Below are 27522 nucleotides of genomic sequence, written 5' to 3'. Positions count from 1 at the left end.
AATGAAATTGAAAATGTGATTAAAAATCTTCCAACAAACAAAAGTCCAGGACCAGACGGCTTCACAGGTGAATTCTATCAAACATTTAGAAAAGAGCTAAAACATATCCTTCTCAAACTCTTCCAAACAATTGCAGAGGTAGGAACACTCCCAAACTCATTCTATGAGGTCACCACCACCCTGATACCAAAACCAGACAAAGATACTACAAAAAAAGAAAATTACAGATCAATATCACTGATGAATATAGATGCAAAAATCCTCAACAAAATACTAGCACACAGAATCCAACAATACATTAAAAGGATCATACACCATGATCAAGTGGGATTTATCCCAGGGATGCAAAGATTCTTCAAAATATGCAAATCAATCAAAGTGATACACCACATTAACAAACTGAAGAATAAAAACCATATGATCATCTCAATACATGCAGAAAAGCTTTTGACAAACTTCAACACCCATTTATGATAAAAACACTCCTGAAAGTGGGCATAGAGGGAACCTACCTGAACATAATAAAGGCCATATATGACAAACCCACAGCCAACATCATTCTCAATGGTGAAAAACTGAAAGCATTTCCTTTAAGATCAGGAACAAGACAAGGATGTCCACTCTCGCCACTATCATTCAACATAGTTTTGGAAGTCCTAGCCATGGCAATCAGAGAAGAAAAAGAAATAAAAGGAACACAAATTGAAAAAGAAGTAAAACTGTCACTGTTTGCAGATGACATGATACTATACATAGAAAATCCTAAAGATGCCACCAGAAAACTGCTAGAGCTAATCAATGAATTTGGTAAAGTTGCAGGATGCAAAATTAATGCACACAAATCTCTTGCATTCCTATACACCAAGAATGAAAGATCAGAAAGAGAAATTAAGGAAACAATCTCATTCACCATTGCAACAAAAAGAATAAAACACCTAGGAATAAACCTACCTAAGGAGGTAAAAGATCTGTACTCAGAAAATCAAAAGACACTGATGAAAGAAATCAAAGATGACACAAACAGATGGAGAGATATACCATGTTCTTGGATTGGAAGAATCAGTATTGTGAAAATGACTATACTACCCAAAGCAATCTACAGAATCAGTGCAATCCCTATCAAATTACCAATGGCATTTTTTACAGAACTAGAACAAAAAAATCTTAAAATTTGTGTGAAGACACAAAAGACCTTGAATAGCCTAAGCAATCTTGAGGGAAAACAACGGACTTGGAGGAGTCAGACTCGCTGACTTCAGACCATACTACAAAGTTACAGTAATCAAAACAATATGGTACTGGCACAAAACCAGAAATATAGATCAAAGGAACAGGATAAAAAGTCCAGAGATAAAGCCATGCATCTATGATCAACTAATCTATGACAAAGGAGGCAGGGATATACAATGGAGAAAAGAGTCTCTTCAATAAGTGGTGCTGGGAAAACTGGACAGGTACATGTAAAAGAATGAAATTAGAACACTCCCTAACACCATACACAAAAGTAAACTGAAAATGGATTAAAGACCTAAATGTAAGACCGGACACTATAAAACTCTTAGAGGAAAACATAGGAAGAACACTCTTTGACATAAATCACAGCAAGATCTTTTTGACCCACCTCCTAGAGTAATAGAAATAAAAACAAACAAACAAAAAGAGCTTTCTGGCATCTGAGAGGTGTGGGGAATGAGGAGAAAAATAAAAAGAAAGTTCAAGGCTTCCCTGGTGGCACAGTGGTTGAGAGTCCACCTGCCAATGCAGGGGACACAGGTTCATGCCCTGGCCCGGGAAGATCCCACATGCTGCGGAGCAGCTGGGCCCGTTAGCCATGGCCACTGAGCCTGCGCGTCCAGAGCCTGTGCTCCACAACGGGAGAGGCCACAACAGTGAGAAGCCCGTGAGAGGCCACAACAGTGAGAGGCCCGCATACCGCAAAAAAAAAAAAAAAAAAAAAGAAAGTTCAAAGTTTTAGACATCCTAACAGCAACTCTAAGGAAAACAAAGTTTCTACGGCCATGATGACAGAATGCACCATGGATGCTGGAGGAAAAAACAATGAGCTGGGAAGAGGAGGCACTGGCTGGGGCTGGATGAACAATAGGTTGTTCCACAGGGTCAAATCTGTCTCTCTTTTTCTCTCAACAATGAGCAAGAGGACTTCCCTGGTGGTGCAGTGGTTAAGAATCCACCTGCCGGGCTTCCCTGGTGGCGCAGTGGTTGAGAGTCCGCCTGCCGATGCAGGGGACACGGGTTCGTGCCCCAGTCCGGGAGGATCCCACATGCCGCGGAGCAGCTGGGCCCATGAGCCATGGCCGCTGAGCCTGCGCATCCGGAGCCTGTGTTCTGCAATGGGAGAGGCCACAACAGTGAGAGGTCCGCGTGCCGCAAAAAAAAAAAAAAAAAAAAAGAACACCTGCCTCTGCAGGGGACACGGATTCAATCCCTGGTCCAGGAAGATCCCACACCAACTGAGCTCATGCACCACAACTACTGAGCCCGTGTGCCACAACTACTGAGCCTGCATGCTACAACTACTGAAGCCCACATGCCCAGAGCCTGAGCTCCACAACAAGAAAAGCCACTGCAATGAGAAGCCCGCGCACTGCAACAAAGAGCAGCCCCCACTCGCCACAACTAGAGAAAGCCTGTGCACAGCAACAAAGACCCAATGCAGCTGAAAAAAAAAAAAGAGTACCTAGCGACATCCCTGGTGGTCCAGTTGTTAAGACTCTGTGCTTCCAATGCACGGGGTTTGGGTTCCATCCCTGGTTGGGGCACTAAGGTCCCATACGTCCCACGGTGTAGCCAAAAAAAAAACAAAACACAACACAACAACAAAACAAAACAAAACAAGAAAAAGGAAGAGTACCTCTCTGGAGGAAACGAGCCATGCCTGCCTAAACCTGTGGGATATCTCCATATTCACATGTCCCAAACCAAACACTTCATCATGTTTCCTTCTATGCACCCTCATCACCACCTAGCTCATTCCTCCTCTTATATTCTCTATAATTTCTTTCACGTCCTCCCAAACATCAAGACCAGAAATAGTGGTAAGTTAATTTTTTTTTTTTTTTTTTTTTTTTTTTTTTTTCTTTTTGCGGTATGCGGGCCTCTCACTGCCGTGGCCTCTCCCGTTGCGGAGCACAGGCTCCGGATGCGCAGGCCCAGCGGCCATGGCTCACGGGCCCAGCCGCTCCACGGCATATGGGATCCTCCCAGACCGGGGCACGAACCCGTATCCCCTGCATCGGCAGGCGGACTCTCAACCACTGCGCCACCAGGGAGGCCCTAATTTTTTAAATTAAACTAATTTTTTAAACTGAAGTATAGTTGGCTTACAATATTATATTAGTTTTGGGTGTACAACATAGTAATTCAATTTTTTATAAAATATATGCCATAGAAAGATATAAAATATTGTCTATATCCCCTGTGCTGTACATAACATCCTTGTAACCTATTTATTTTACACCTGGTATTTTGTAGCACTTCATCTCCTTCACCTATCTTGGCCCAACCCTGACACCTCTCCCCTCTGGTAACCACTAGTTTGTTCTCAGTATTGGTAAGCCTGTTTCTGTTTTGTTATATTTGTGCATTTGTTTGTATATGTTTCATTTGTTCTGCATATTAAGTGAAACGCAGTATTTATCTTTCTCTGTCTGACTTATTTCACCAAGCATAATACCCTCCAAGTCCATCCATGTTGTTGCAAATGGCAAAATTTCATCCTTTTTTATGGCTGAGTAATAGTCCTATATATATATATATATACACACACACATATATATAGTCCTATGTTTCTATATATATAACACATCTTCTTTATCCTTCTATCTATTGATGGACACTTAGGTTGCTTCCATGTCTTGGCCATTGTAAATAATGCTGCTATAAACACTGAGGTGAATATATCTTTTCAAATTAGTGTTTTCATCAGATAAATACCCAGGAGTGGAACAGCTAAATCATATGGTAGTTCTATTTTTAATTTCTTGAGGGACTTCCATACTGATTTCCATAGTGGCTGCACCAATTTACATTCCCACCAACAGTGCACAAGGGTTCCCTTTTCTCCACATCCTTGCCAACATTTGTTATTTTTTTTCTTTTTGATAATAGCCATTCTAATAGGTATGAGGTGATATCTCATTGTGGTTCTGAAACGTATTTCCCTGATGATAAGTGATGTTGAGCATCTTTTCATGTGTCTTTTGGCCATCTGTATGTCTTCTTTGGAAAAATGTCTGTTCAGATTCTCTGCCCTTTTTAAATTGGGTTGGCTTTTTTTTTCATATTGGGTTGTATGAGTTCTTTATATATTTTGGATAGTAAACCCTTACCAGATGTATCATTTGCAAATATCTTCTCCCATTTGGTAGGTTCACTTTTTGTTTTGTTGATGGTTTCCTTTGCTGTACAAGAGCTTTTGAGTTTGATTATGTCCCATTTGTTTATTTTTGCTTTTATTCCCCTTGCCTAAGGAGATAAAGCCAAAGAAATATAGCTATGACCAATGTCAAAAAGTGTAGTACCGGGCTTCCCTGGTGGCGCAGTGGTTGAGAGTCCGCCTGCCGATGCAGGGGACATGGGTTCGTGCCCCGGTACGGGAAGATCCCACATGCCGCGGAGCGGCTGGGCCTGTGAGCCATGGCCGCTGAGCCTGCGCATCCGGAGCCTGTGCTCCGCAACGGGAGAGACCACAACAGTGAGAGGCCCGCATACCGCAAAAAAAAAAAAAAAAAAGTGTAGTACCTATGTTTTCTTCTAGTTTTATGATTTCAGGTCTTACACTTAGGTCTTTAATTCATCTTGAGTTTATTTTTGTAAATAGTGTGAGAAAATGTTCTAATTTCATTCTTTTATGTGTAGCTGGTCCAGTTCTCCCAATACCACTTATTGAAGTCTTTTTTAAAAATTATATATTCTTGCCTCCTTTGCCATAGATTAATTGACCATGTGTGCGTGGGTTTATTTCTGGGCTCTCTATTCTGTTCCACTGATCTATGTATCTGTTTTTGTGCTGATACCACACTGTTTTGATTACTTTAGCTCTGTAGTATAGTCTGAAGTCAGAGAGCAGAGATACCTCCAACCTTGTGCTTTTTTCTCAAGACTGCTTTACTATTCAGGGTCTTTTGTGGTTCCATACCAATTTTAGGATTATTTGTTCTAGTTCTGTGAAAATGTCATGGGTATTTTGATAGGTATTGCATTAGATCTGTAGATTGCTTTGGGTAGTATGGATATTTTAATAATGCTAATTCTCCTAACCCATGAACATGGGATATATTTCCATTTATTTCTATCTTCTTCAATTTCCTTCATCTATGTCTTATAGGTTTCAGAGTATGTGTCTTTCACCTCCTTCATTAAATTTATTCCTAGATATTTTATTCTTTTTGATTTATAAATGGGACTCATTTCTTTTGTTATTAGTGTACAGAAATGCAACAAATTTCTTTATATTAATCTTGTATCCTGCAACTTTACTAAATTTGTTTATTCTAGTAGTTTTTTTTGGTGGAGTCAAACGTTTTCCTTATATAGTATCATGTCATCTGCAAACAGTGGTAGTTTTACTTCTTCCCTTTCAATTTGAATGTCTTTTATTTCTTTTTCTTGTCTGATTGCCATGGCTAGGACTTCCAATACTGTATTAAGTAGAAGTGGGAAGAGTGGGCATCCTCATCTTGTTCCTGATCTTAAAGGAAATACTTCCAGCTTTTCACCACTGAGTATGATGCCAGCTGTGGGTTTGTCAGATGGCCTTTATTATGTTGAGGTTTGTTCCTTTTATGCCAACTTTGTTGACAGTTTTTATCACGAATGGATATTGAATTTTGCCAAATGTTTTTTCTGCATCTATTGAGATGATCATGTGATTTTTATCCTTGGTTATGTTAATGTGGTGTATCTGTGGTGTATCATGTTAATTGACTTGCAGATATTGAACCATCCTCACATCCCAGGAATAAATCCCACTTGATCATGATGTATGATCCTTTTTACATATTGTTGAATTTGGTTTGCTAATATTTTGTTGAGGATTCTTACATCTATTTCATCAGCTATATGGGCCTGTGAATTTTTTTGGTAGTATCTTTATCTGATTTTGGTATCAGGGTAATGCTGGCCTCATAGAATGAGGTGGGAAGTGTTCTCTCCTCTATTTATTTATTTGTTTGTCTGTTTGTTTATTCATTTATTTATGGCTGCATTGGGTCTTCATTGCTGCACGCAGACTTTCTCTAGTTGCAGCGAGCAGGGGCTACTCTTCGTTGCGGTGCATGGGCTTTTCATTGTGGTGGCTTCTCTTGTTGCAGAGCACAGGCTCTAGGCACGTGGGCTTCAGTCGTTGTGGCACACAGGCTCAGTAGTTGTGGCTCGCAGGCTCTAGACGCAGGCTCAGTAGTTGTGGTGCACAGGCTTAGTTGCTCTGTGGCATGTGGGATCTTCCTGGACCAGGGCTAAAACCATGTCCCCTGCATTGGCAGGTGGATTCTTAACCACTGCGCCACCAGGGAAGTCCACCTCTTTAATTTTTTTAAACAGTTTGAGAAGCATACATATTAACGCTTCTTTAAATGTTTGGTAGAATTCCCCTGTGAAGTCATCCAGTCCCAGACTTTTGTGTGTTGGGAGTCTTTTGATTACTGATTCAATTTCAATACTAATAATCAATCTATTCAGATTTTCTGTTTCTTCCCGATTCAGTCTTGGAAAACTGTATGTTTCTCGGAATTTATCCACTTATTCTAGGTTGTCCAATTTGTTAGCAAATTACTCTTTGCATTATTCTCTTATGATTGTATTTCTGTGATATCATTTGTAACTTCTATCAGTTGTAACTTCTCTTTCATTACTTATGTTTTAAATTTGAGCACTCTCTCTTTTTCTTAATGAGTCTGGCTAAAGTTTATCAATTTTGTTTATCTTTTCAAAAACACAGCTCTTAGTTTCATTTATCTTTTCTGTTGTTTTTTGGTCTCTTTTATTTATTTCCACTCTGATCTTTATTATTTTTTTCCTTCTACTGACTTTGGACTTTGCTTGTTCTTCTTTTTCTAATTCCTTTAGAGGGAAAGTTAGGTTGTTTATTTGAGATTTTTCTTTTTTCTTGAGATAGGCTTCTATTACTATAAACTGCCCTCTTAGAAATGTTTTTGTTGTGTCCCATAGATTTTGGACGTTGTGTTTCTATTTTCATTCATCCCAAGGTATTTTTTGACTTCTTCTTTAATTTCTTTGTTGACCTAATGGCTTTTTTATTGTATGTTTTCAGTCTCCACTTGTTTGTGTTTTTACCAGTTTTCTTCTTACTATTGATTTCTAGTTTCACACTGCTGTGGTCAGAAAAGATGCTGGATTTAATTTCAATCTTTGTAAATTTACTGAGACTTCTTTTGTGGCCTAGCATGTGATCTATCCTGGAGAATGTTCCATGTGCACTTGAGAAGAATGTGTATTCTGCTGGTTTAGAATGTAATATTCTACAGATATCTATTAAGTCCATCTGGTCTAAAATGTCATTTAAAGCCAATGTTTCCTTATTGATTTTCTGTCTGGATGATCTATTCATTAATGTGATTGGGGTAATTAAAATCCCCTATTATTATTGTATTACTATCAATTTCTTCATGTCTGTTAATATTTACTTTATATATTGGGTGCATACATGTTAACAAGTCTAATATCCTCTTCTTGGATTGACCCCTTTATCATTATTTAATGTCTTAAATTGTCTTTTGTTATAGATTTTGTTTTAAAGTCTATTTTGTCTGATATGAGTACTGCTACCCCAGCTTTTCATTTCCATTTGCATGAAATATCTTTTTTAATCCCTTCAATATCAATGGGTGTGTCTTTAGCTCTGAAGTGAGTGTCCTGTAGGCAGCATATACATGGATCTTGGTTTTTGAATCTAATCAGCTACGCTATGTCTTTTGATTGGAGCATTTAGTCTATTTACATTAGAAGTGATGATTAATAGGTATGTATCTACTGACATTTTGTTACTTGTTTTCTGGTTGTTTTTGTATTTCTTTGTTGTTTTCTTCTTTTAATCTCTTCTCTTTGGGTTTGATAACTTTTTAAGTATTATGTTTGGGTTCCTTTCTCTTTGCTTTTTGTGTATCTACTGTAGGTTTTTGATTTGCAGTTATCATCAGGTTCATATATATAAATATATCTACTTGTTTTAGAATGATAGTCATTTAAGTTCAAACACATTCTAAAAGCCCTACTTTTTTTTACTAAGCCCCCCCCCAACATTTTATGTTTTGGTGTCATAGTTTACATTTTTATGAATATCCCTTAACTGTTTATTGTAGTTATAGTTGATTAATGGTTGATTTTACAATTTTGTCTTTTAACTTTCATAGTAGCTTACTTAAGTGGTTGATCAAGTGCCTTTACAATATATTTACATATACCAGTGAGATTTCTTTCCTTCAAATAAATATTTTCTTATTTTTTGTTATAGGTCTTTCTTTTTCACTTAAAGAAGACCCTTTAACACTTCTTGTAAGGCCAGTTTAGTAGTGATGAACTCTTAGTTTTTGCTTGTCTGGGAAACACTTTGACTTTGTTGGGTAGAGTATCCTAGGTTGTAGGTTTTTCCTTTTCAGCACTTTAAGTATATCGTGCCACTCCCTTTTGGCCTGCAAAGTTTCTGCTGAAAAATCAGCTGGTAGCCTTATAGGAGTTCCTTTGTATGTGACTCTTTGTTTTTCTCTTACTGCCTTTAGAATTCTCTCTTTAACATTTGCCATTTCAATTATGATATGTCTTCATGTGGGTCTGTTTGGGTTCATCTTGTTTGGGACTCTCTGTGCTTCTGGACCTGGGTATCTGTTTCCTTCTTCAGGTTAGGGTTCAGCCATAATCTCATCAAATATGTTTTCTGCCCCTTTCTCTCATCTCCTTCTGGGACCCCTATAATGTGAATATTAGTATGCTTGATGTTATCCTACAGATCCCTTAAACTATACTTAAAAAAAGTTTCTTTTCTTTTTGCTGTTCTGATCATGTGATTTCCACTATTTTGTCTTCCAGGTCACTTATGCATTCCTCTGTATTACCTAATCTGCTGGTAATTCCGTCTAGTGAATTTTTCATTTCAATTATTGTATTCTTCAGCTCTGATTGGTTCTTTTTATATTTTCTAGTTCTTTGTTAAAGTTCTTACTGTGTTCCTCTATTCTTTTCCCGAGTTCAGTGAGCATTGTTATTACTATTGCTTTAAGTTCTTTATCAAGTAAATTACTTACCTCTGTTTCATTAGGGTTTTTTTTTTTCTGGGGTTTCTACTTATTCTTTTGTTTGGAACATAGTCATTTGTCTTCTTTGTTTGACTTTCTCTTTTTGTCTCTATGAAATTAGGTGAAACAGTTACCTATCCCAGTCTTAAAGGCATGTCCTTGTGTGGGAGCATCCCCATGCATTCTGCATGTGCCCAGTGGTTTTGGTGGGAGAGCTGGACCTGAAGTGAGCACTAACCATGTCTTCACCTGGGGTGCACTGGCAGCTGCCACCTTAGCAGGGCATGGGGCTAGAGTAGGAAGAGTTAGAACTGGAGCCAGGTGTGAGCTGGGGCTTCTCCCAGGCTTAGAGCAGGCCCAGAGCCAAAGGGGCTGGAGTTGCAAATCTGAGCTAGTGCCACTTCTCCCAAGTGTGATAGCGGTCTCCACTTTGGTCAGAGGCAGGGCTGGGGCCCGAGGGGCTGGAGAGCTGCAAATGTGAGCTAGCTCAGCTTCTCCCTGATGCAATGGTTGTTACTGCCTTGGTTGGGAACAGCACTAGAGCAGGTGGGGCTGGAGCAGGAGCCCAGTTTGGGCTGGGAGGTGTGCTGGGGCACTCCTGGAAGGACGGACAGAGCATGAGTTGTTTTCAATCTGCTGCTTCTGCACTGGGACTGGGAGCAGGCAAGTCTGTGTACACTCTTCAAAACTGGAGTCTCAGTTTCTATGGCTCTATGATAAGCCCCACTGGTTTTCAAACCAAGTGGGCTTATCTTCCTTGTGCTTGACCTCAGGGCTAGGATGCCCAATATGGGGCTCAAACCCCTTGACCCTTAGGGAGGATGCCCAAGCCTAGGATATCCCCTCCTCTTCTGGTCCACTCACTAGGGGTGTGGGTCCCGATTAGATCACTTCTCCTTCCTTCCTACCAGACTCCACTTTCCTTAATAACCTTGGTTGTAGAAGAGCCATTCTGCTAGTCTTTAGGCTGTTCTCAGAGAGAGCTGCTCTATATGTCGTTGTAGTCTTGATGTGTTTGTGGGGGGAGGTGAGCTCAGGGTCTACCTACTCCACCATCTTGATCCCACCCAGTCAAATACTGGAAAATTTAAATTTCTTCCGCTTTCCTAACACTGAATTAAAGGCCAAGTCTGCATGAATTCACCCTTACCCCCTACATCCACCACTTTTCTTCCCCACTGCCCCAAGCTCAAGGTGCCCTTTGGAATCTAGGGCTTTGTAACAGAGAAACATTTTACAGCATTTCTGTTGTTATTGTTTTTAAGACAAGAAACACCTGTTGAACGCAATATGGGGGTAGTGGAAAGAGCATATTCTTTGGGATCAAAAAGATAATTTGGAATCTTGGCTTGATTTATTAACTGAGTGACCTTGAATAACTTCCTTATTTCTCTGAGTCTCAGTTTCTTTCTCTGTAAAAATACACTTAACAACTAAATAACAGGTTTGTTGTAAGGATACTGGAACCTGAAGGAAGTATCACAGGTAATCACTATATGGTAGCCATTATGGTATTATTATTGTGTTTAATCCATACATACCTCATATGCTGTAGGTACTTCAGTATTAAATTTGGAGTAGACTGAAAATATAAATCATATTATATAGTCTTGTGTTTCTGAAATTTGTCAGGTTCTCCTGAATCTTTTTAGGTATAAACTAATTTTACAGATCTTCAATCCATGCTTATTTGAATTTTAATGAAAGCAACAGTCTTTACTACTATTACTTTATATAAGTTAGGCCCAGCTGACATGCAGCAAGCTTTTTTTTTTTAACATCTTCATTGGAATATAACTGTTTTACAATGGTGTGTTAGTTTCTGCTTTATAACAAAGTGAATCAGCTATACATCTACATATATACCCATATCTCCTCCCTCTTGCATCTCCCTCCCACACTCCCTATCCCACCCTTCTGGGTGGTCACGAAGTACTGAGCTGATCTCCCTGTGCTATGCGGCTGCTTCCCACTAGCTATCTATTTTACATTTGGTAGTGTATATATGTCCATGCCACTCTCTCACTTCGTCCCAGCTTACCCTTCCCCCTCCCCATGTCCTCAAGTCCATTCTCTAAGTCTGCGTCTTTATTCCTGTCCTGTCCCAAGGTTCTTCAGAACATATATTTTTTTAGATTCCATATATATGTGGTGGCATATGGTATTTGTTTTTCCCTTTTTGACTTACTTCACACTGTATGACAGACTCTAGGTCCATCCACCTCACCACAAATAACTCAATTCGTTTCTTTTCATGGCTGAGTAATATTCCATTGTATATATGTGCCACATCTTCTTTATCCATTCATCTGTCAATGGACACTTAGGTGGCTTCCATGTCCTGGCTATTGTAAGTAGAGCTGCAATGAACATTGTGGTACATGACTCTTTTTGAATTATGGTTTTTTTCAGGGTATATGCCCAGTAGTGGGATTGCTGGGTCATATGGTAGTTCTATTTTTAGTTTTTTAAGGAACCTCCATACTGTTCTCCATAGTGGCTGTATCAATTTACATTCCCACCAACAGTGCAGAAGGGTTCCCTTTTCTCCACACACTCTCCAGAATTTATTGTTTGTAGGTTTTTTGATGATAGCCATTCTGACTGGTGTGAGGTGATACCTCATTGTAGTTTTGATTTGCATTTCTCTAATGATTAGTGATGTTGAGCATCCTTTCATGACTTTGTTGGCAATCTGTATATCTTCTTTGGAGAAATGTCTATTTAGGTCTTCTGCCCATTTTTGGATTGGGTTGTTTTTTTGTTTTTTTTTTGATATTTACCTGCATGAGCTGCTTGTAAATTTTGGAGATTAATCCTTTGTCAGTTGCTTCATTTGCAAATATTTTCTCCCATTCTGAAGGTTGTCTTTTTGCCTTGTTTATAGTTTCCTTTGCTGTGCAAAAGCTTTTAAGTTTCATTAGATCCCATTTGTTTATTTTTGTTTTTATTTCCATTTCTCTAGGAGGTGGGTCAGAAAGGATGTGGCTGTGATTTATGTCACAGAGTGTTCTGCCTTACATTTATAGTGTCTGGCCTTACATTTAGGTCTTTAATCCATTTTGAGTTCATTTCTGTGTATGGTGTTAGGGAGTGTTCTAATTTCATTTTTTTGTTGTTTTTGTTTTTTTGCAGTATGCAGGCCTCTCACTGCTGTGGCCTCTCCTGTTGCGGAGCATAGGCTCCAGATGCACAGGCGCAGCAGCCGTGGCTCACGGGCCCAGCCGCTCTGCGGCACGTGGGATCTTCCTGGACCAGGGCACGAACCCGTGTCCCCTGCATCGGCAGGTGGACTCTCAACCTTCAGCCACCAGGGAAACCCTAATTTCATTCTTTTATATATAGCAGTCCAGTTTTCCCAGCACCACTTATTGAAGAGACTGTCCTTTCTCCATTGTATATTCTTGCCTCCTTTATCAAAAATAAGGTGACCATATGTGCGTGGGTTTATCTCTGGGCTTTCTATCCTGTTCCATTGATCTATATTTCTGTTTTTGTGCCAGTACCATACTGTCTTGATTACTATAGCTTTGTAGTATAGTCTGTAGTCAGGGAGCCTGATTCCTCCAGCTCCATTTTTCATTCTCAAGATTGTTTTGGCTTCGGGGTCTTTTGTGTTTCCATATAAATTGTGAAATTTTTGGTTCTAGTTCTGTGAAAAATGCCAGTGGTAGTTTGATAGGGGTTGCATTGAATCTGTAGATTGCTTTAGGTAGTAGAGTCATTTTCACAATGTTGATTCTTCCAATCCAAGAACATGGTATATCTCTCCATCTGTTTGTATCATCTTTAATTTCTTTCATCAGTGTCTTATAGTTTTCTGCATAGAGGTCTTTTTTCTCCTTAGGTAGGTTTATTCCTAGGTATTTTATTATTTTTGTTGCAATGGTACATGCAAGTGTTTCCTTAATTTCTCTTTCAGGTTTTTCATCATTAGTGTATAGGAATGCAAGAGATATCTGTGCATTAATTTTGTATCCTGCTACTTTACCAAATTCATTGATTAGCTCTCGTAGTTTTCTGGTAGCATCTTTTGGATTCTCTATGTATAGTATCATGTCATCTGCAGACAGTGACAGCTTTACTTCTTCTTTTCCAATTTGGATTCCTTTTATTTCTTTTTCCTCTCTGATTGCTGTGGCTAAAACTTCCAAAACTATGTTGAATAATAGTGGTGAGAGTGGGCAACATTGTCTTGTTCCTGATATTAGTGGAAATGGTTTCAGTTTTTCACCGTTGAGAAAAATGTTGGCAGCGAGCATATTTAATTAAGCCAGAAAGTAGGTCCACTTTCATCCCTCTTAACCAAGCAAAACTGTTCTTACTTCACAAATTTAAAACTACCCAAACAGGTTTCTCAGCAATGTGTTCACCGTGGTATGAACCTAGCATTAGAGTTCTTATTGCACAATGCACTTACTTGTCCCACGTAATAAAAGTTGCTCTCTGTGTTGAGATGCCAAGACCGACAATTTGATTCATCTGTAGTCCTGCAGCTAAAAATAAAGATAGAAATGATACATTTAAAAGCCCAGGAAGTTTTTCTTTATAATATTATCATATGGAAAAGAAATCATTTAATATAATCTTTAAGAAAAACAACTGGGTTTAGCATTTTAATAACACAATTGGAGCTAATAAATAAAGCATTACCAGGATGATTTTCTAGTATCTTTTTACTTAAAGGGAAAAAAGGTTATAATCTAATAATAATAAAATGGCCTTTTTGCTTTAAAGATTAGAAAAAAACAAACACTACTTAAAGTAAGTCAGATTGTATTTTCTTCTTGATAATATTGATACAAAAAAATTGGATCTTAATTTAAGCAAAGATCAGCCACAATAGAAGCTGGTTGATGGCAACAAGAGAAAGTCCTCAGGGAAAGTAGTATAACTATTGAAGCACAGATCTTATTTTCCACACAAACAGATGCTAGAATGCAAATAAAAACTTGGATGTTTGGAAGGTCCAAATTTCTTAAAATACAGCAGCTCAAGTGTTTTCATGATATTCTTTTAAAAAAGCAATTTATCCCACTAAGCAACTTAGGGACAACTTCAATTTGAGCAATGAGGAAGACACATCACCCCCTTTTTCAGTACTCCTTCCAAAAATATTTAACCTAACCTGATCATAAGTAAATAATCTGACAACCTCCAAATGCAGGACAGTCTATTTAACTGTTCCGTACTTTTGAAAACTCTCAGTGTAATGAAGAACATGGTCTAGATTAAAGGAGACTAAACAGACTGACTGCTAAAGGCAATGCCTTATCTCTGGTTGGATTCTGAATTGAAAAAAAAGTTATTCAAGACTGAGATAAGAGGGGAATATTGAGGACCAAGTATTAGAAAATATCACTGGGTTAATGTTAAATTTCCTGTGTGATAACTGCATTGTGTTTCCATTTGAGAATACTCCTTATCTTTGGAGGTAATGATGAAGTATTTAGAGATGACAGGTTATTACATCACAACCAACTCTCACTTTGGTCAGCGAACAAGAAAAAAAGTTTGTAGAGCATGGTAATGTAAACACTGTAAAACACATTTGAATCTAGGAGAAAGTACACAGCTGTTCAATGTAGTATTCTCTGAACTCTTTTTTATAGGTTTTGAAATACTTCAAACCAGAAAGGTAAGAAGGAGAAGCAATTCAGTCAGAAAAATGAAGTAAAAGACCTTTTCAAATTTACAAGTCCTCTTTCGCCATATTCTTAAAGAAGGTTGCACTGCAAATGTTCTTAAGGAGCTAAGATTTCAGACCCTGGCTGCGCCAGGAGAGCACTTTGCATTAAGCTGCTCAGGAAAAACAAAACACAAACTTATTTTACAATAAAGGTAACTCAGTTGTAAACTCCTGAGAGCAGGAACTGAGTGTTGTAACTTTGTTTATAACCCTCTGGTATTTTAAACACAACAGGAAATCAAATCGGCACTAGCTACAACAGGGAACCAAGAGGGAAGGTGAGACTTTAATACTGCAGCTCAAAAAGAGTTAAAGCAGAGGACAGAGCTGCTGTTACCTTTCCTTGACAAAGTGGTTCAGTGTAAACCACAAATGTCCCCCCCCCAAACTACTGGGAAACTGTGACCCCAATAAAATATTGTATGTATAACTTAGGAAACCCACAAAATTCTACAGACGCCTGAGGAAAACTCTTTATTACACACAAGACATATTTACTGCCTATCTTTACTTCTATAAATCCAATTACCTTTGACAGATTCTTTTATTACAGCAACAAACTGAAGCCAGAGAAAATCAGGATCAATTTCAACCCAGCCAGCTTGAGGATGAAGACTTTTTACCTATTTAGGAAAAGAGAAGATTTAGTATAAACAACATTAGATCAAGTCAATAGCATCTGGGTCTTAAGGTTACTGGTTAAAATAACTTAAAACAAGATTTTATTTATTACCTAATTCATTTTTATTGTTAACATGGAAAAAATACATATATAGGGACTTCCCTGGTAACTCAGTGGTTAAGAATCCGCCTGCCAATGCAGGGGACATGGGTTTGAGCCCTGGTCCAGGAAGATCCCATATGCTGCAGAGCAACTAAGCCCTTGTGCCACAACTACTGAGCCTGAGCTTTAGAACCCGTGAGCCACAACTACTGAGCCTCCGTGCCACAACTACTGAAGCCCACACACCTAGAGTCCATGCTCCGCAACAAGAGAAGCCACCACAATGAGAAGCCCGTGCACTGCAGCGAAGAGTAGCCCCTGCTCGCCACAACTAGAGAAAGCCCACGCGCAGCAACAAAGACCCAATGCAGCCAAAAATAAATAAATTAATTAATTTAAAAAATACATATATGAAATAAAAAAGGATACACCAAAATAACAGTTTTCTTCAGTTCATAAGTTTACAGAAGATTTTAGCTTTATTTTATTTTCTAAGTTTACCTTTATTTTTCAGGTTTTCTACAATGAAGATGTGTTGTTTTTGTAATTTAAAAAAAAGTCAAACTAAAAAAAAACCCTTAAATTAGCAAATAAAGTACTGAGTTCTGTGTCAAGCTATGATGGAGTAAGCACACCCCACCCCCTCTTTCCCACTGAACACAGATATAAAACTTGGACAGAATGCATGGAGCAGCTATCTGTGGACTGCAAAAAGTATGCAGTGGCAGGCAGACTGGGGAAGAAGATAAGAATTAGAATATCACTGAACTGGTGGTGAGTTTCCCACTTTTCTTCTGGTACCCCCTGGCCTGGACTCAAGGCAGCCTGAAAACCAGAAGTGTGTATCAGGGTGTAGTGAAAACACTTGTAGAGTTTTTGCTAACACTCAGAGGGAATGCAAGAAATCCCTCACTTTTTTTTTTATCCCCCCCACCTCCATACTTTTATATCCTGGCTATCCCATCGTGGTGGCTGCAGCAGTAACCACAAGCACCCAAAATACTGAGGGAGGTAAAACTTCCTCTCTAATCAGAGGAGCTGGGGGCCTAAGAGGGTAAGGTGAACCCCCCATGGCTTTTTTCTCTCTGTGTGCTCCTGATGCCTAGCCTCAGGTGTAGACATAGGAAGTATCCAGCAGAATGGGATAATGAAAGCTCCAGCTTCTGGCAAGAGGACACAAAAGGGGGAGGCTCAGGGAACCAAAAATCCCAGGAAGATCTCAGAGAGGAAAGAGCTTGGGAAAGCTACTCCAGAAAGCTGTGGATGAATTCCTAGGCTCACCTGGAAGCTGCACGTATATGAATACAATACCAGACAGCATAGCAACGATGTTAAAAGCAGAACTGAAAAAATAGACCACTGCCCAGGTCCCAGACTGACCTCTAGGTGGCACATACTACATAGGGCAGATCCAAATAGTACCTCCAAGATCTTAAAAACAGAATTAACATTGAAACCAAAGTCCAAGGAAGGCTGGTCAGCATTTGTAGACTGAACACAGCTGCATTAACTGCCTACTAAAAGAAAAATATCAACATTTGTCATAAACTTTATACAAGACCCAGAGTCTTATAACATGATAATCAAAATGCCCAGGATATAATCCAAAATTACAAGGTATATTAAGAATCAGAAAAATCTCAGCTTACATGGGAAAAGATAATAGACACCAATACCAACATAACACAGATATCTGATAAAGACTTTACAGCAGCTATTATAAAAATGCTCCAAGAAGTAAGGGTGAATTCTTTTGAAACAAGATAGAAAGTCTCAGCAAAGAAATAAAAGACATGAAGAAAAACAAAATTTTGGTAATTCCCTGACAATCCAGTGGTTAGGACTTGGTGCTTTCACTGCCAAGGCCCAGGTTCAATCCCTGGTCGGGGAACTAAGATCCCACAAGCTGAGCAGCATGGCCAAAAAAAACAAAAGAAAAAAGAAATTCTAACAACTTCAGGATTAAAAAATACAATTATTAGGGGAGTGGGGGAAATGGATACAAACTTTCAGTTATAAGATGAATAAGGTCTAGAGACCTAATGTACACCATGGTGACTAGAGTTAATAATAATGTATTATACACTTGAAATTTGCTAAGAGAGTAGTTCTCAAGTGTTCTCTACACCCACACACACAAACACACAAATGGTAACCATGTGAGATGATGAGTACTTCATCTGTATACTCATGATGAGTAATTAACATTATGTTATTTAATTAACAATGTATACGTATACCAAAACAGCAATTTATATACCTTAAATATATACAACTTTTATTTGGCAATCATACCTCAATAAAGCCGGAAAAAAATCAATTAAAAAAAGAAAAATAAAATAATTAAAATAAAAAACATACTGGATGCGCTCAATAGTAGAATGGAGATAAGAGAAGAAAGTCAGTAAGCTTAAGGGTAGATCAATAGAAATTCTCTAATCTGAACAACAGAAAGAAAAAAATAATAAAGTCTCAGGGATCTCTGGGACAATGTTTATGTCACCAGAGGCCCCAAAGAAGAAAAGAAAGAGTTCAGTGCAGAAAAAAATTACTTCAGGGAAGTAATACTGCAAAAAATTCCCAAGCTCAGTGAAAGATTTAAAATCTAAATATTTAAGAAGCTTAGAAAACTCCTACCAGGATAAGTCCAAAGCACTACACAGCCAGATCCAGCATAATTCAAATGCTGAAAACTGAAAACAAAACAAAACAAAATTGAAAGCAACCAGACAGGTTACATACACAGAATAATGATTCGAATGACTGTGGACTTTCTCATCAGAACCATGAAGGCCTGGAGGAAGTGGCTCAACATCTTTAGAGTGATAAAAGAATTTCCATCCACAATTCCATATCAAAATCTTAGGATTTTTAATAGATATAGATATGACGATTCTAAAATTTATATGGAAAGGCAAAAGAACTAAAATAGCCAAAACAATGTTGAAAAAGATTGGAGGAATCACACTACGCAATTTCAAGACTTACTATAAAGCCATAGTAATCAAAATAGTGTAATCATTAATCAAAATAGTGTAATCATAAAAATAGCAAACAGATCAATGAAACAGAAGAGAATCCAGAAATAGACCCACATAAGTATGGCTAATTGATTTTTGACAAATATACAAGGCAATTCAATGGGGAAAAGACAGCTTTTTCAAGAGTTGAAACAGACATCCACATGCAAAAAAATTAACCTCAACGTAAACCCCATGTCTTACACAAAAAACTAACTCAAAATGGATCATAGATCTAAATGTAAAATGTAAAACTGTAAAATGCTTAGAGGAAATCACAGCAGAAAATCTTTGTGACTTGGGGTTAGGTGAAGAGTTCTTAGACATGACACCAAAAGTACAATTCATGAACAAAAATACTCAAAAAACGAGCTTCATCAAAATTTAAAATGTTCGCTCTGCAAAAGATATTGTTAAGAAGATGAAAAGACCAAGTACAGACCGGTTGAAAATATCTGCAAATCACGTATTCAACACAAGATTTATATCCAGAAGATATTTTTAAAATCTCAAAACTCAACAGTAAGAAAACAACTCAATTAAAAAATGGCCAAAAGACCTGAACAGGCACTTTATCAAAGAAGATACACAGACAGATAATATGCACATGGAAATACTCAGCATCATTAGCAATTAAGCAAATTGCAAATCAAAACCACAATGAGATATCACCACATCTATTAGGATGCCTAAAATAAAAATTACTAACAACATCAAGTGTTGGTAAAGAACAAACAGAACTCATATACATTGCTGGTGGGAATGCAAAATGGTAGAGGCACTCTGGAATTTGGCAATTTCTTGTTAGGTTAAATACTTACTTACCATGTGACCCAACAATCCCACCCCTAGGTATTTAACCCAGAGAAATGAAAACTTACATTCACATTAAAATCTGTACACAAATGTTTATAGCAGCTCTATCCAAAATCATCAGAAACTGGAAACAACCCGAATGTACTTCAACAGGTGAATGAATGTGGTACATCCACACAATGGATTACTACTCAGAAATAAAAAAGAATGAACTATTGATACACACAATATGGATGAATCTCAAAGGCATTCTGCTGAAGAAAGCCTATCTCCAAAGGCTACTTACTGTATTATTCCTCTTATATGACATTCTCAAAAAGACAAAAAACTATAGTCATGGGAAAGAGATCAGTGGTTTTCAGAGATTAGGTGTGGGAGGAGGGTCTGGCTACAAAGGGCTAGCACAAGGGAGTTTCTGGGTTACTTCTACATATGTGCTAAAACTCACAAGACTTATTCACCAAAAAAGTCAACTTTAGGGCTTCCCTGGTGGCACAGTGGTTAAGAGTCTGCCTGCCGATGCAGGTGACACAGGTTCGTGCCCCGGTCCGGGAAGATCCCACATGCCGGGGAGCAGCTGGGCCCGTGAGCCATGGCCGCTGAGCCTGTGCGTCTGGAGCCTGTGCTCCGCAACGGGAGAGGCCACAGCAGTGAGAGGCCCACGTACCGAAAAAAAAAAAAAAAGTCAACTTTACCATACACTAATTTTAAAAATACAATAAAAAGAATCTATGGCTTCAAGTTAAAATGATGGCTTGAACATAAGCGTTTTATCTCCAATTCCTCTCAAGACTCCATTAAAATAAAAACATGAAAAAGATTTATGCAAGAAGAGAGCAAGGAAGCTCAGACCAGGTTTTAACGAATGTTTTTAATACGATCAGTTAGTGGGTACAGTAAGTCCCCTACACATGAAAGAGTTCCGTTCCGAGAGTGCGTTGTTAAGTCCAATTTGTTTGAAAGTGGAGAAAAGGGAACACTCTTGCACTGCTGGTGGGAATGTGAAGTGGTACAGCCACTATGGAGAACAGTATGGAGGTTCCTTAAAAAACTACAAATAGAGCTACCATATGACCCAGCAATCCCACTACTGGGCATATACCCTGAGAAAACCATAATTCAAAAGGAGTCATGTACCAAAATGTTCACTGCAGCTCTATTTACAATAGCCCAGAGATGGAAACAACCTAAGTGTCCATCATCCAATGAATGGATAAAGAAGATGTGGCACATATATACAATGGAATATTACTCAGCCATAAAAAGAAACGAAATTGAGCTATTTGTAATGAGGTGTATGGGCCTAGAGTCTGTCATACAGAGTGAAGTGAGTCAGAAAGATAAAGACAAATACCGTATGCTAACACATATATATGGAATTTAAGAAAAAAAATGTCATGAAGAACCTAGGGGTAAAACAGGAATAAAGACACAGACCTACTTGAGAATGGACTTGAGGATATGCGGAGGGGGAAGGGTAAGCTGTGACAAAGCGAGAGAGAGGCATGGACATATATACACTACCAAACGTAAGGTAGATAGATAGTGGGAAGTAGCCGCATAGCACAGGGAGATCAGCTCGGTGCTTTGTGACTGCCTGGAGGGGTGGGATAGGGAGGGTGGGAGGGAGGGAGACGCAAGAGGGAAGGGATGTGGGAACAGATGTATATGTATAACTGATTCACTATGTTATAAAGCAGAAACTAATACACCATTGTGAAGCAATTATACTCCAATAAAGTTGTAAAAAAAAAAAAAAGAAAGTGCAACAAAGTTAGCCTAGGTATCCTACTAACACAATCGGCTATATAGTACTGTACTGTAATAGGTTTATAATACTTTTCACAGAAATAATACATGAAAAACAAACACAAAAAATAAAGACAACATGTTTAATCTTACAGTATGGTAGCGTGAAAAGTACAGTAGCGCAGTACAACAGCTGGCATCCAGGGCCTGGCATCGAGTGAACAGGCTGGAAGAGTTACTGACTGGAGGAGGGAGAGGAGGTGGGAGACGGTAGAGCTGAAGGATCGTCAGCCATAGGAGACGGAGGGCAAGCTGCACTTTCACTCACGTTTGACGTTGATGGCACAGGCTCTGGTTCCTTGCTGGATTCAATTCTATCTACTCTCTTGAAAAAACGATCCCGTGATGTCTGGGTCGTGGCTCTTTTTTTCTCGTCATAGGTGACCCGGTAGCACTGGACTGCATTCTCAACGACAGCTGCAACCTTTGCGTCCCGTTCTATGTTCGGGTCCTGTGCCTCAAAAACTAACAGTGCCTCCTCAAATAAAGAAAATCCCCTTGCCATTTCCTGCGTTGTGAATCTCTTCAGTTCTTCAGCAGTAACCGCTACATAACCGCTGCTTTTACACTTACTTCCGAAATAAAGAAGCAAGAAATAAAGATACTGTACTACTTGGGCTTGTACAGTACTGTAAAGTACACAAAAGCACAACCACTTGTAGAGGATGTACACAAGTGACAATGTACACCAGACACGTGGACTAACTTATGTGACTGGACATGCGAACGCATGTTCACATCTTTGAAAGTTCGCAATTTGAAGGTTTGTATGTAGGGGACTTACTATACAGGGCTAAGCACAGGAGAGAAAACTGGATACCGCAGTAGCTCCTCAGATTATACCATCTCTCTTCAACCCCTGGCAGATTCTAGGATAGAGCCCTGAAAATTAGAGGTACCTCAGAAGGCTGGGAGGCCAGATGGGGCTGAACAGAGGATCGATTCAGTCTTTCTAAGGATCCTCAGGTCTCCTTGTCCAGCCAGATCCACTGCCCCTCCCTAACCGGGCAGAAGGTGTGAGATTTACTCTCTGGAGGGGTTGAACCAGGGAAGTTCTTTACTTGCAAGTACCAGATATAGCTGAGAAAAGTAAGACATAGTACTGAAAATATGAACAGATAACCAACCAAAGATCACCATTTAAGGAAAACCTCTGACACATAAGAAAAGGCCAAAATAGAGAGAAAAAAAAGGAACTGTGAGAAAACAGTGACAATGTTGGGAGCATGAGGGTGACATGGGGATGATATGAAAAAAGAATCTATTATTCCCAGTGAACTCATTAGAAACAAACAGATTTAACAAAATCTATTCCCCTTCTATCAAACAACATTTCTGTCCTTTCCATGCAATACTTTCATGACCACAGACTGTAATGGCTCAACTGCAATAAACACTTCCTCACACCAAAAAACTCAACGCGGCCATCATCGCGTCAAGCCTACAAACCAGGGTCTGTGGCACTTCAGGGTCCCTTCCCCCAACTCCACCAACCCAGACAGCTCGCCATCCCTAAACATGTCACAATAGTTTAGAAGACCAAACCGAAATTAGATCAAGAATATAATCAAAGCCAAGAAGAAAACGTGTTTTGTTGATTAAAAACAAAAGACAAGAAGACAACAACCAGTGTTTTTCAACAATGTCCAGAGGGTACACAGTATTGGAGACTCCACTGTTTTCTTTGGAGTGGCCTTTCTGTCCTGTTCTTCCAACCAAGATGTTATCATCTTTTACAGTTTCTCACAATGGCATGATGTTTCAATGGGGAACATGATGAACTTTCTTCATTTTGAAAAACTAAAAATATCAAATATTCACATGTGGGATTTCTAACTGTGAATACTACTTTAGTATATAACGCCAATATTTACGAGTCCATAGAAAGATTTTTTTAAAATACAACTTATAGAAAAAGGCTAAAAATGTGCCTCTGCTATTAAAAAATGAATGCCATAAGAGATAAAATTAAAGTCTTCTGAGAGACCTAGTACTAGCCTTCTAATGTAAAGGTTCCTGTTTGGGATTTCAATTTTAATTAAAAGACCAACAAAGCCTATTTTGTTCTTATCTCTAAAGGGTGATCTGTTCAGTTCTTCTTTCTGTCCTTTTTAAGCTATTTATTTAGCAATATCAATCAAATCCTATACGAAGACATTTAGGTTACTATTATATATTCTTTCCAACATAATTTAGCAGAGGTGTGATCTTCACTTGAGTAAATAAACACAAGTTCTGTGTCTAATCCATAGAGTCCCATGAAGCAAACTGATTTCCTAATACTTTGATTAACTGCAATTCAGTTATTTATTCTGTACTCACGAAGTAATATGCTTGGTGCTAAGAAGCAGTGTAGACCAACAAGACCATTCTTCCCAAAGAACTCAAGCCATCTGAAGTAAAGGACCAGTTGTTGTTTGGGTTTTTTTTCTGATTTGTAATTCATTGTGAACCAACAATTTTTAAGACACAATTAAAACAACTTTCTAGGAAAAAAGAACATGCAAAGTAAAATCCCAAATGTTTTATTATTGAGGTCAACAGACATAACAAGACTCTGCCAAGTTGCTACACAAGTGTCTAAATCTTAGTTCCTCTCTCTCAACCCCAGCAGCTGGGAGCCACACTTTCCGAAGCACTAACTGAAGACATAGCGCTTCATCCTTTGAGGGCAAGGAATTTTTGTATTTTTATTTACTCACATACCTTTCTAGACACCTTCGCCACAGTGTTGAGTCTGACCAAACCATTCTAGTCTAATGCTGCTCACGGCAATCTTGATTCATCTTTGAGATTCCTACCTCACTTCTAAAAAAATGATTCCCCCCAAATTATATAGCAACTGTGAAACTTGATCTTCTAACAATTTCTGCATCCCTTCGGTTTCAAACACTTCAACTTCTTCGAAAAATAAATCACTGCTTAAAACAAAAGTACTTTGTGTCTAGAATTGTAAGGGAGACTGTGTGTAAAGTATCATCGTGTTCTGATAAAGACTCATAAAAAGATACGGAGAACATAGTCGCTGAAGGACAGAATCCGCCTTTCAGCTGTCCTTTCGGGTGGGTTTAGGAATGGGGTGTGTGGGTGGTGGGCAGTGTTCCTGCAGAGGTGAACGGAAGAGGGACCAGGGAGCTGCTCTAGTCCCAGCTCCCTGTCCTGGTCCTGAAACCAGAATGAGGAAGTCCTGAAAACAAACGCTCAAAGCAGTCTTTTGGCTGGACCTGCTCCTGGGCAACCCCTGCGGCTGAAAAACACTTCTAAGGGGATGGGGAAAAGGGTGGGAACCAAGCAAATGAGGGAGTCCAGTGCTGCTGGGAATGGGTCAGGTAACTAATAGCTCCTGTTCCCCCAACACCGCCAACATAAAAAGATGTTGGTATTGGAAAGGAGAGTAAATAAGAAACATCACATGGAATCAACATTATTTTTGGCATGCTGTCAACTGTGTGGAAATCAACACTTCATTAAAACGAGAACAGAAGAATACCAATCTGTTAGTTGCTTTACTAATAACAACTAATGACTTGATAGGTTTCTCAAACCAGAAAAAAGATACTTTCATGAATCGTCAAAGATGGAAATGAGAAAAGTAATGACAACACAGCCTTCAAAACTTGTCCAATACTTCTCATATCTCTGGGAATCAGTTGCTCAGCACTTTGAGAAGCAGTTAATGATGATAACTGAATTACGAACATAAACTTAAATTCCATCAAGATTTGAAAATCCTAAATGTAAATAAAGACAGGGTTGGACGCCTATCAAGGAAGTACAGGAGAAACCAAGCAAGTCACAAAGCACCCTCTGACTGGATACGCGCAGCCAGCCTGCCCTGCCCTGCCCTGCCCCGGGAGTCACCGCAGTCCCACCCAGGTGAGGCCAGAGAGGCGAATCCTCAGGTGAGCGGAAGGGAGTGAGCGGCCCCAGGTCACAAACCGAGCCCCTGCTGTCTTCAGCCGGGACAGGAAGGGCGCACAGGTTTCAACCCTGCCCGGGGAGGGAATGCGGGGACTTGGCCGGTCTCGGCGCGCCGCTCAGGTCGGAGGGCCCGCGGTGCTCCAGGTGGCTGCGTCCAAGCCGGATGAGGAGGTCCCGCCCTCTCGTCCCCCCGCGACCCGATCCCGGGTGCCCCGCGCGACCCAGACCCGCTGCCCCGACGCCAGCTCCTCGGTCACCTTCTGAGCGCTGGAGCCGCGGATCCGCGCCGCGCGGTCATAGACGTGGCAGCGAATCACCGAGCTGCCCACGTCCAGCCCCAGAACGAAGCCTGCGCGCCGCGGGTCCGGCGCGCTCTGCTCGGGGCGCGTCTGCTCCAGGACTGTGGGCGGCCCTGGCATCCCGACCCCCAAGCCTCTCCGCACCTGCCTCCAGCCGAGCGGGAGCGCTCTAAACGCCCGTACCTCAGAGGCTGAGCGCTCCCCGCCGGGCCACCGCCCCCGGCCCGCCCCCTCCGCGAGATCCGGGAACGGCCCCGCCCCCGCATCGGGCCCCGCCCCGACGCCGTGACGTCACGGCTGCGCAGGAAGCTTTTGCAGGAGCGAGCGCCGTCCCGACGGCAGTGTGGGGCGCGTGGAGGCGAGCAGGAAGGTGGTGGGTCCCTGGAGTCCCGGGTCACCCGTTCCGCCCGGTTCTCCTAACACCGGCGGCTCTCAGCGTTGCCCTGGCCCGTAATTTTCGTGATTTCCCTTCTAACTCCACGCACCCTGCGTCAGTGCCTGCATTTCTTTCAACCCAATTACATATTATGAATCTCTATTAAGAAAAATAAAGTGACCCGAAAAGAAATTCAAAATTCCGCCGAAGGTATTCATTAATAAACTGAGGGTTTTCCCCCAAGACGTCTGTCCTCAGAAAACCTGGTCAGGTTTGCACATATAATACACATCAAAAAATACTTGCTAAATGAAATAAACACTCAAATGAGTTGGACATTCCCCAGCCCTCTGGTGGGGAAGAAGGGACAAAGCCAGGGGTGGCTGTTTTTACCATCAAGCTCCACCCCAACGACTGCCTTTTCAGGAACATGAAAGTCCCTAAAGGGCCCTTTACCTTTCACTCCTGCCCAAAGAGCGTGGGCTCTTCCACGCACGGGACAGGAAGGAGGCCTGCGGAAATTTAGAGTTTCCTGCAGCTCTGGTCACCAGCCTCGAGCCCAGGGGGATTCCCATGGGGTGGTCCTTATAGGCGGGGAGTGCGGAGGCGTTAATGCCTGCTTCAGCCACCTTTCCACCATCACCACAGCAGCACTCCAAAAAAAAACCAGTGTCTGGGGCTTCTCTGGTGGCGCAGTGGTTGAGAGTTCGCCTGCCGATGTAGGTAGGGGGCGCGGGTTCGTGCCCTGGTCTGGGAAGATCCCACGTGCCGCGAAGCAGCTGGGCCCGTGAGCCTTAGCCGCTGAGCCTGCGCGTCCAGAGCCTGTGCTTCACAACGGGAGAGGCCCGCGAACCACTACCCCCCCCCAAAAAAAACAAAAAAAACAGTGTCTGAAAATATTCAATGTCTTCTTTTTGTAAAATTATGAAAGTAACATGGATATGTGCTCTTTGTGAAAAAGTTTCACAGTGCAGAGTGGTATATCAATTAAAAAGTAAGGGAAAAAAAAAAAAGCAAGGGATATTCATTTTGAGCCAAATCGTTCTTTTGAACAAATTGTCATGTTAACCCACTTGCTTTCAGCCCATTTGACCAACGGCCTTTGACCAATGGTTCTTTGGCCATATTACTTGAAACTTGGAACAAGCACCTGGAAGAGTATGTTTTTTGTTTTTGTGTTTAATCTTTGTACCCCGTTCCTCTCTAATAGTACTCATTTGTTCCAAATGGCCCCAGGACTGCCTTCACCAGTGGTGACCATTTTGGTGAGTCATATATACTATGTTAATCCCCAGTATTGTAATTTTGAAATAAATGACTAATGGGTCATGTAGTCTGACCAGAGTTCTCCAGAGAAAGAGAACCAATAGGATAGAGATTGAGATTTATTTTAAGGAATTGGCTCACATGCTCGTGAGGGCTGGCAAGTCCCAGAAATCTCTAGGGAAGGCTGGAAGTCTAGAAATTCAGGTAAGAGTTGATGTTACAGTCTGAGTCTACATTCTGCTGGGCAGTAGGCTGGGAACGCAGGCAGGGTTCCTATACTGCAATCTTAAGGAGAATTCTTTGGGAAACCTCGATCTTTGCTCTTGAGGCCTT

The 27522-nt window shown here is 40.2% G+C and overlaps 1 protein-coding gene across 2 annotated transcripts in view; it reads right to left on the bottom strand.

Annotated features, from left to right (window-relative positions):
- The window catches only part of GK5 (glycerol kinase 5), an 85694-nt gene extending 60013 nt beyond the window's left edge, over positions 1-25681 (bottom strand). For both annotated transcript variants that reach the window (XM_081234140.1, XM_081234139.1), the window contains exons 1-3: positions 25506-25681; positions 15488-15581; positions 13690-13765 (exon numbers count right to left, since the gene is read on the bottom strand). In XM_081234140.1, coding sequence (XP_081090266.1) covers positions 13690-13765; positions 15488-15581; positions 25506-25667 — 332 coding nt within the window. In that variant the 5' untranslated portion in view covers positions 25668-25681. The remainder of the gene's footprint in view (positions 1-13689; positions 13766-15487; positions 15582-25505) is intronic.
- Between the last annotated feature and the right edge of the window lie 1841 nt (positions 25682-27522).

This window comes from Mesoplodon bidens (genome assembly GCF_964165515.1).
Source record: "Mesoplodon bidens genome assembly, chromosome: 5".
In the NCBI taxonomy this organism is placed as follows: Eukaryota; Metazoa; Chordata; class Mammalia; order Artiodactyla; family Ziphiidae; genus Mesoplodon; species Mesoplodon bidens.
The sequence above is the reverse complement of the archived record's forward strand: the minus strand, read 5'-3'. Positions and strand labels throughout refer to the sequence as shown.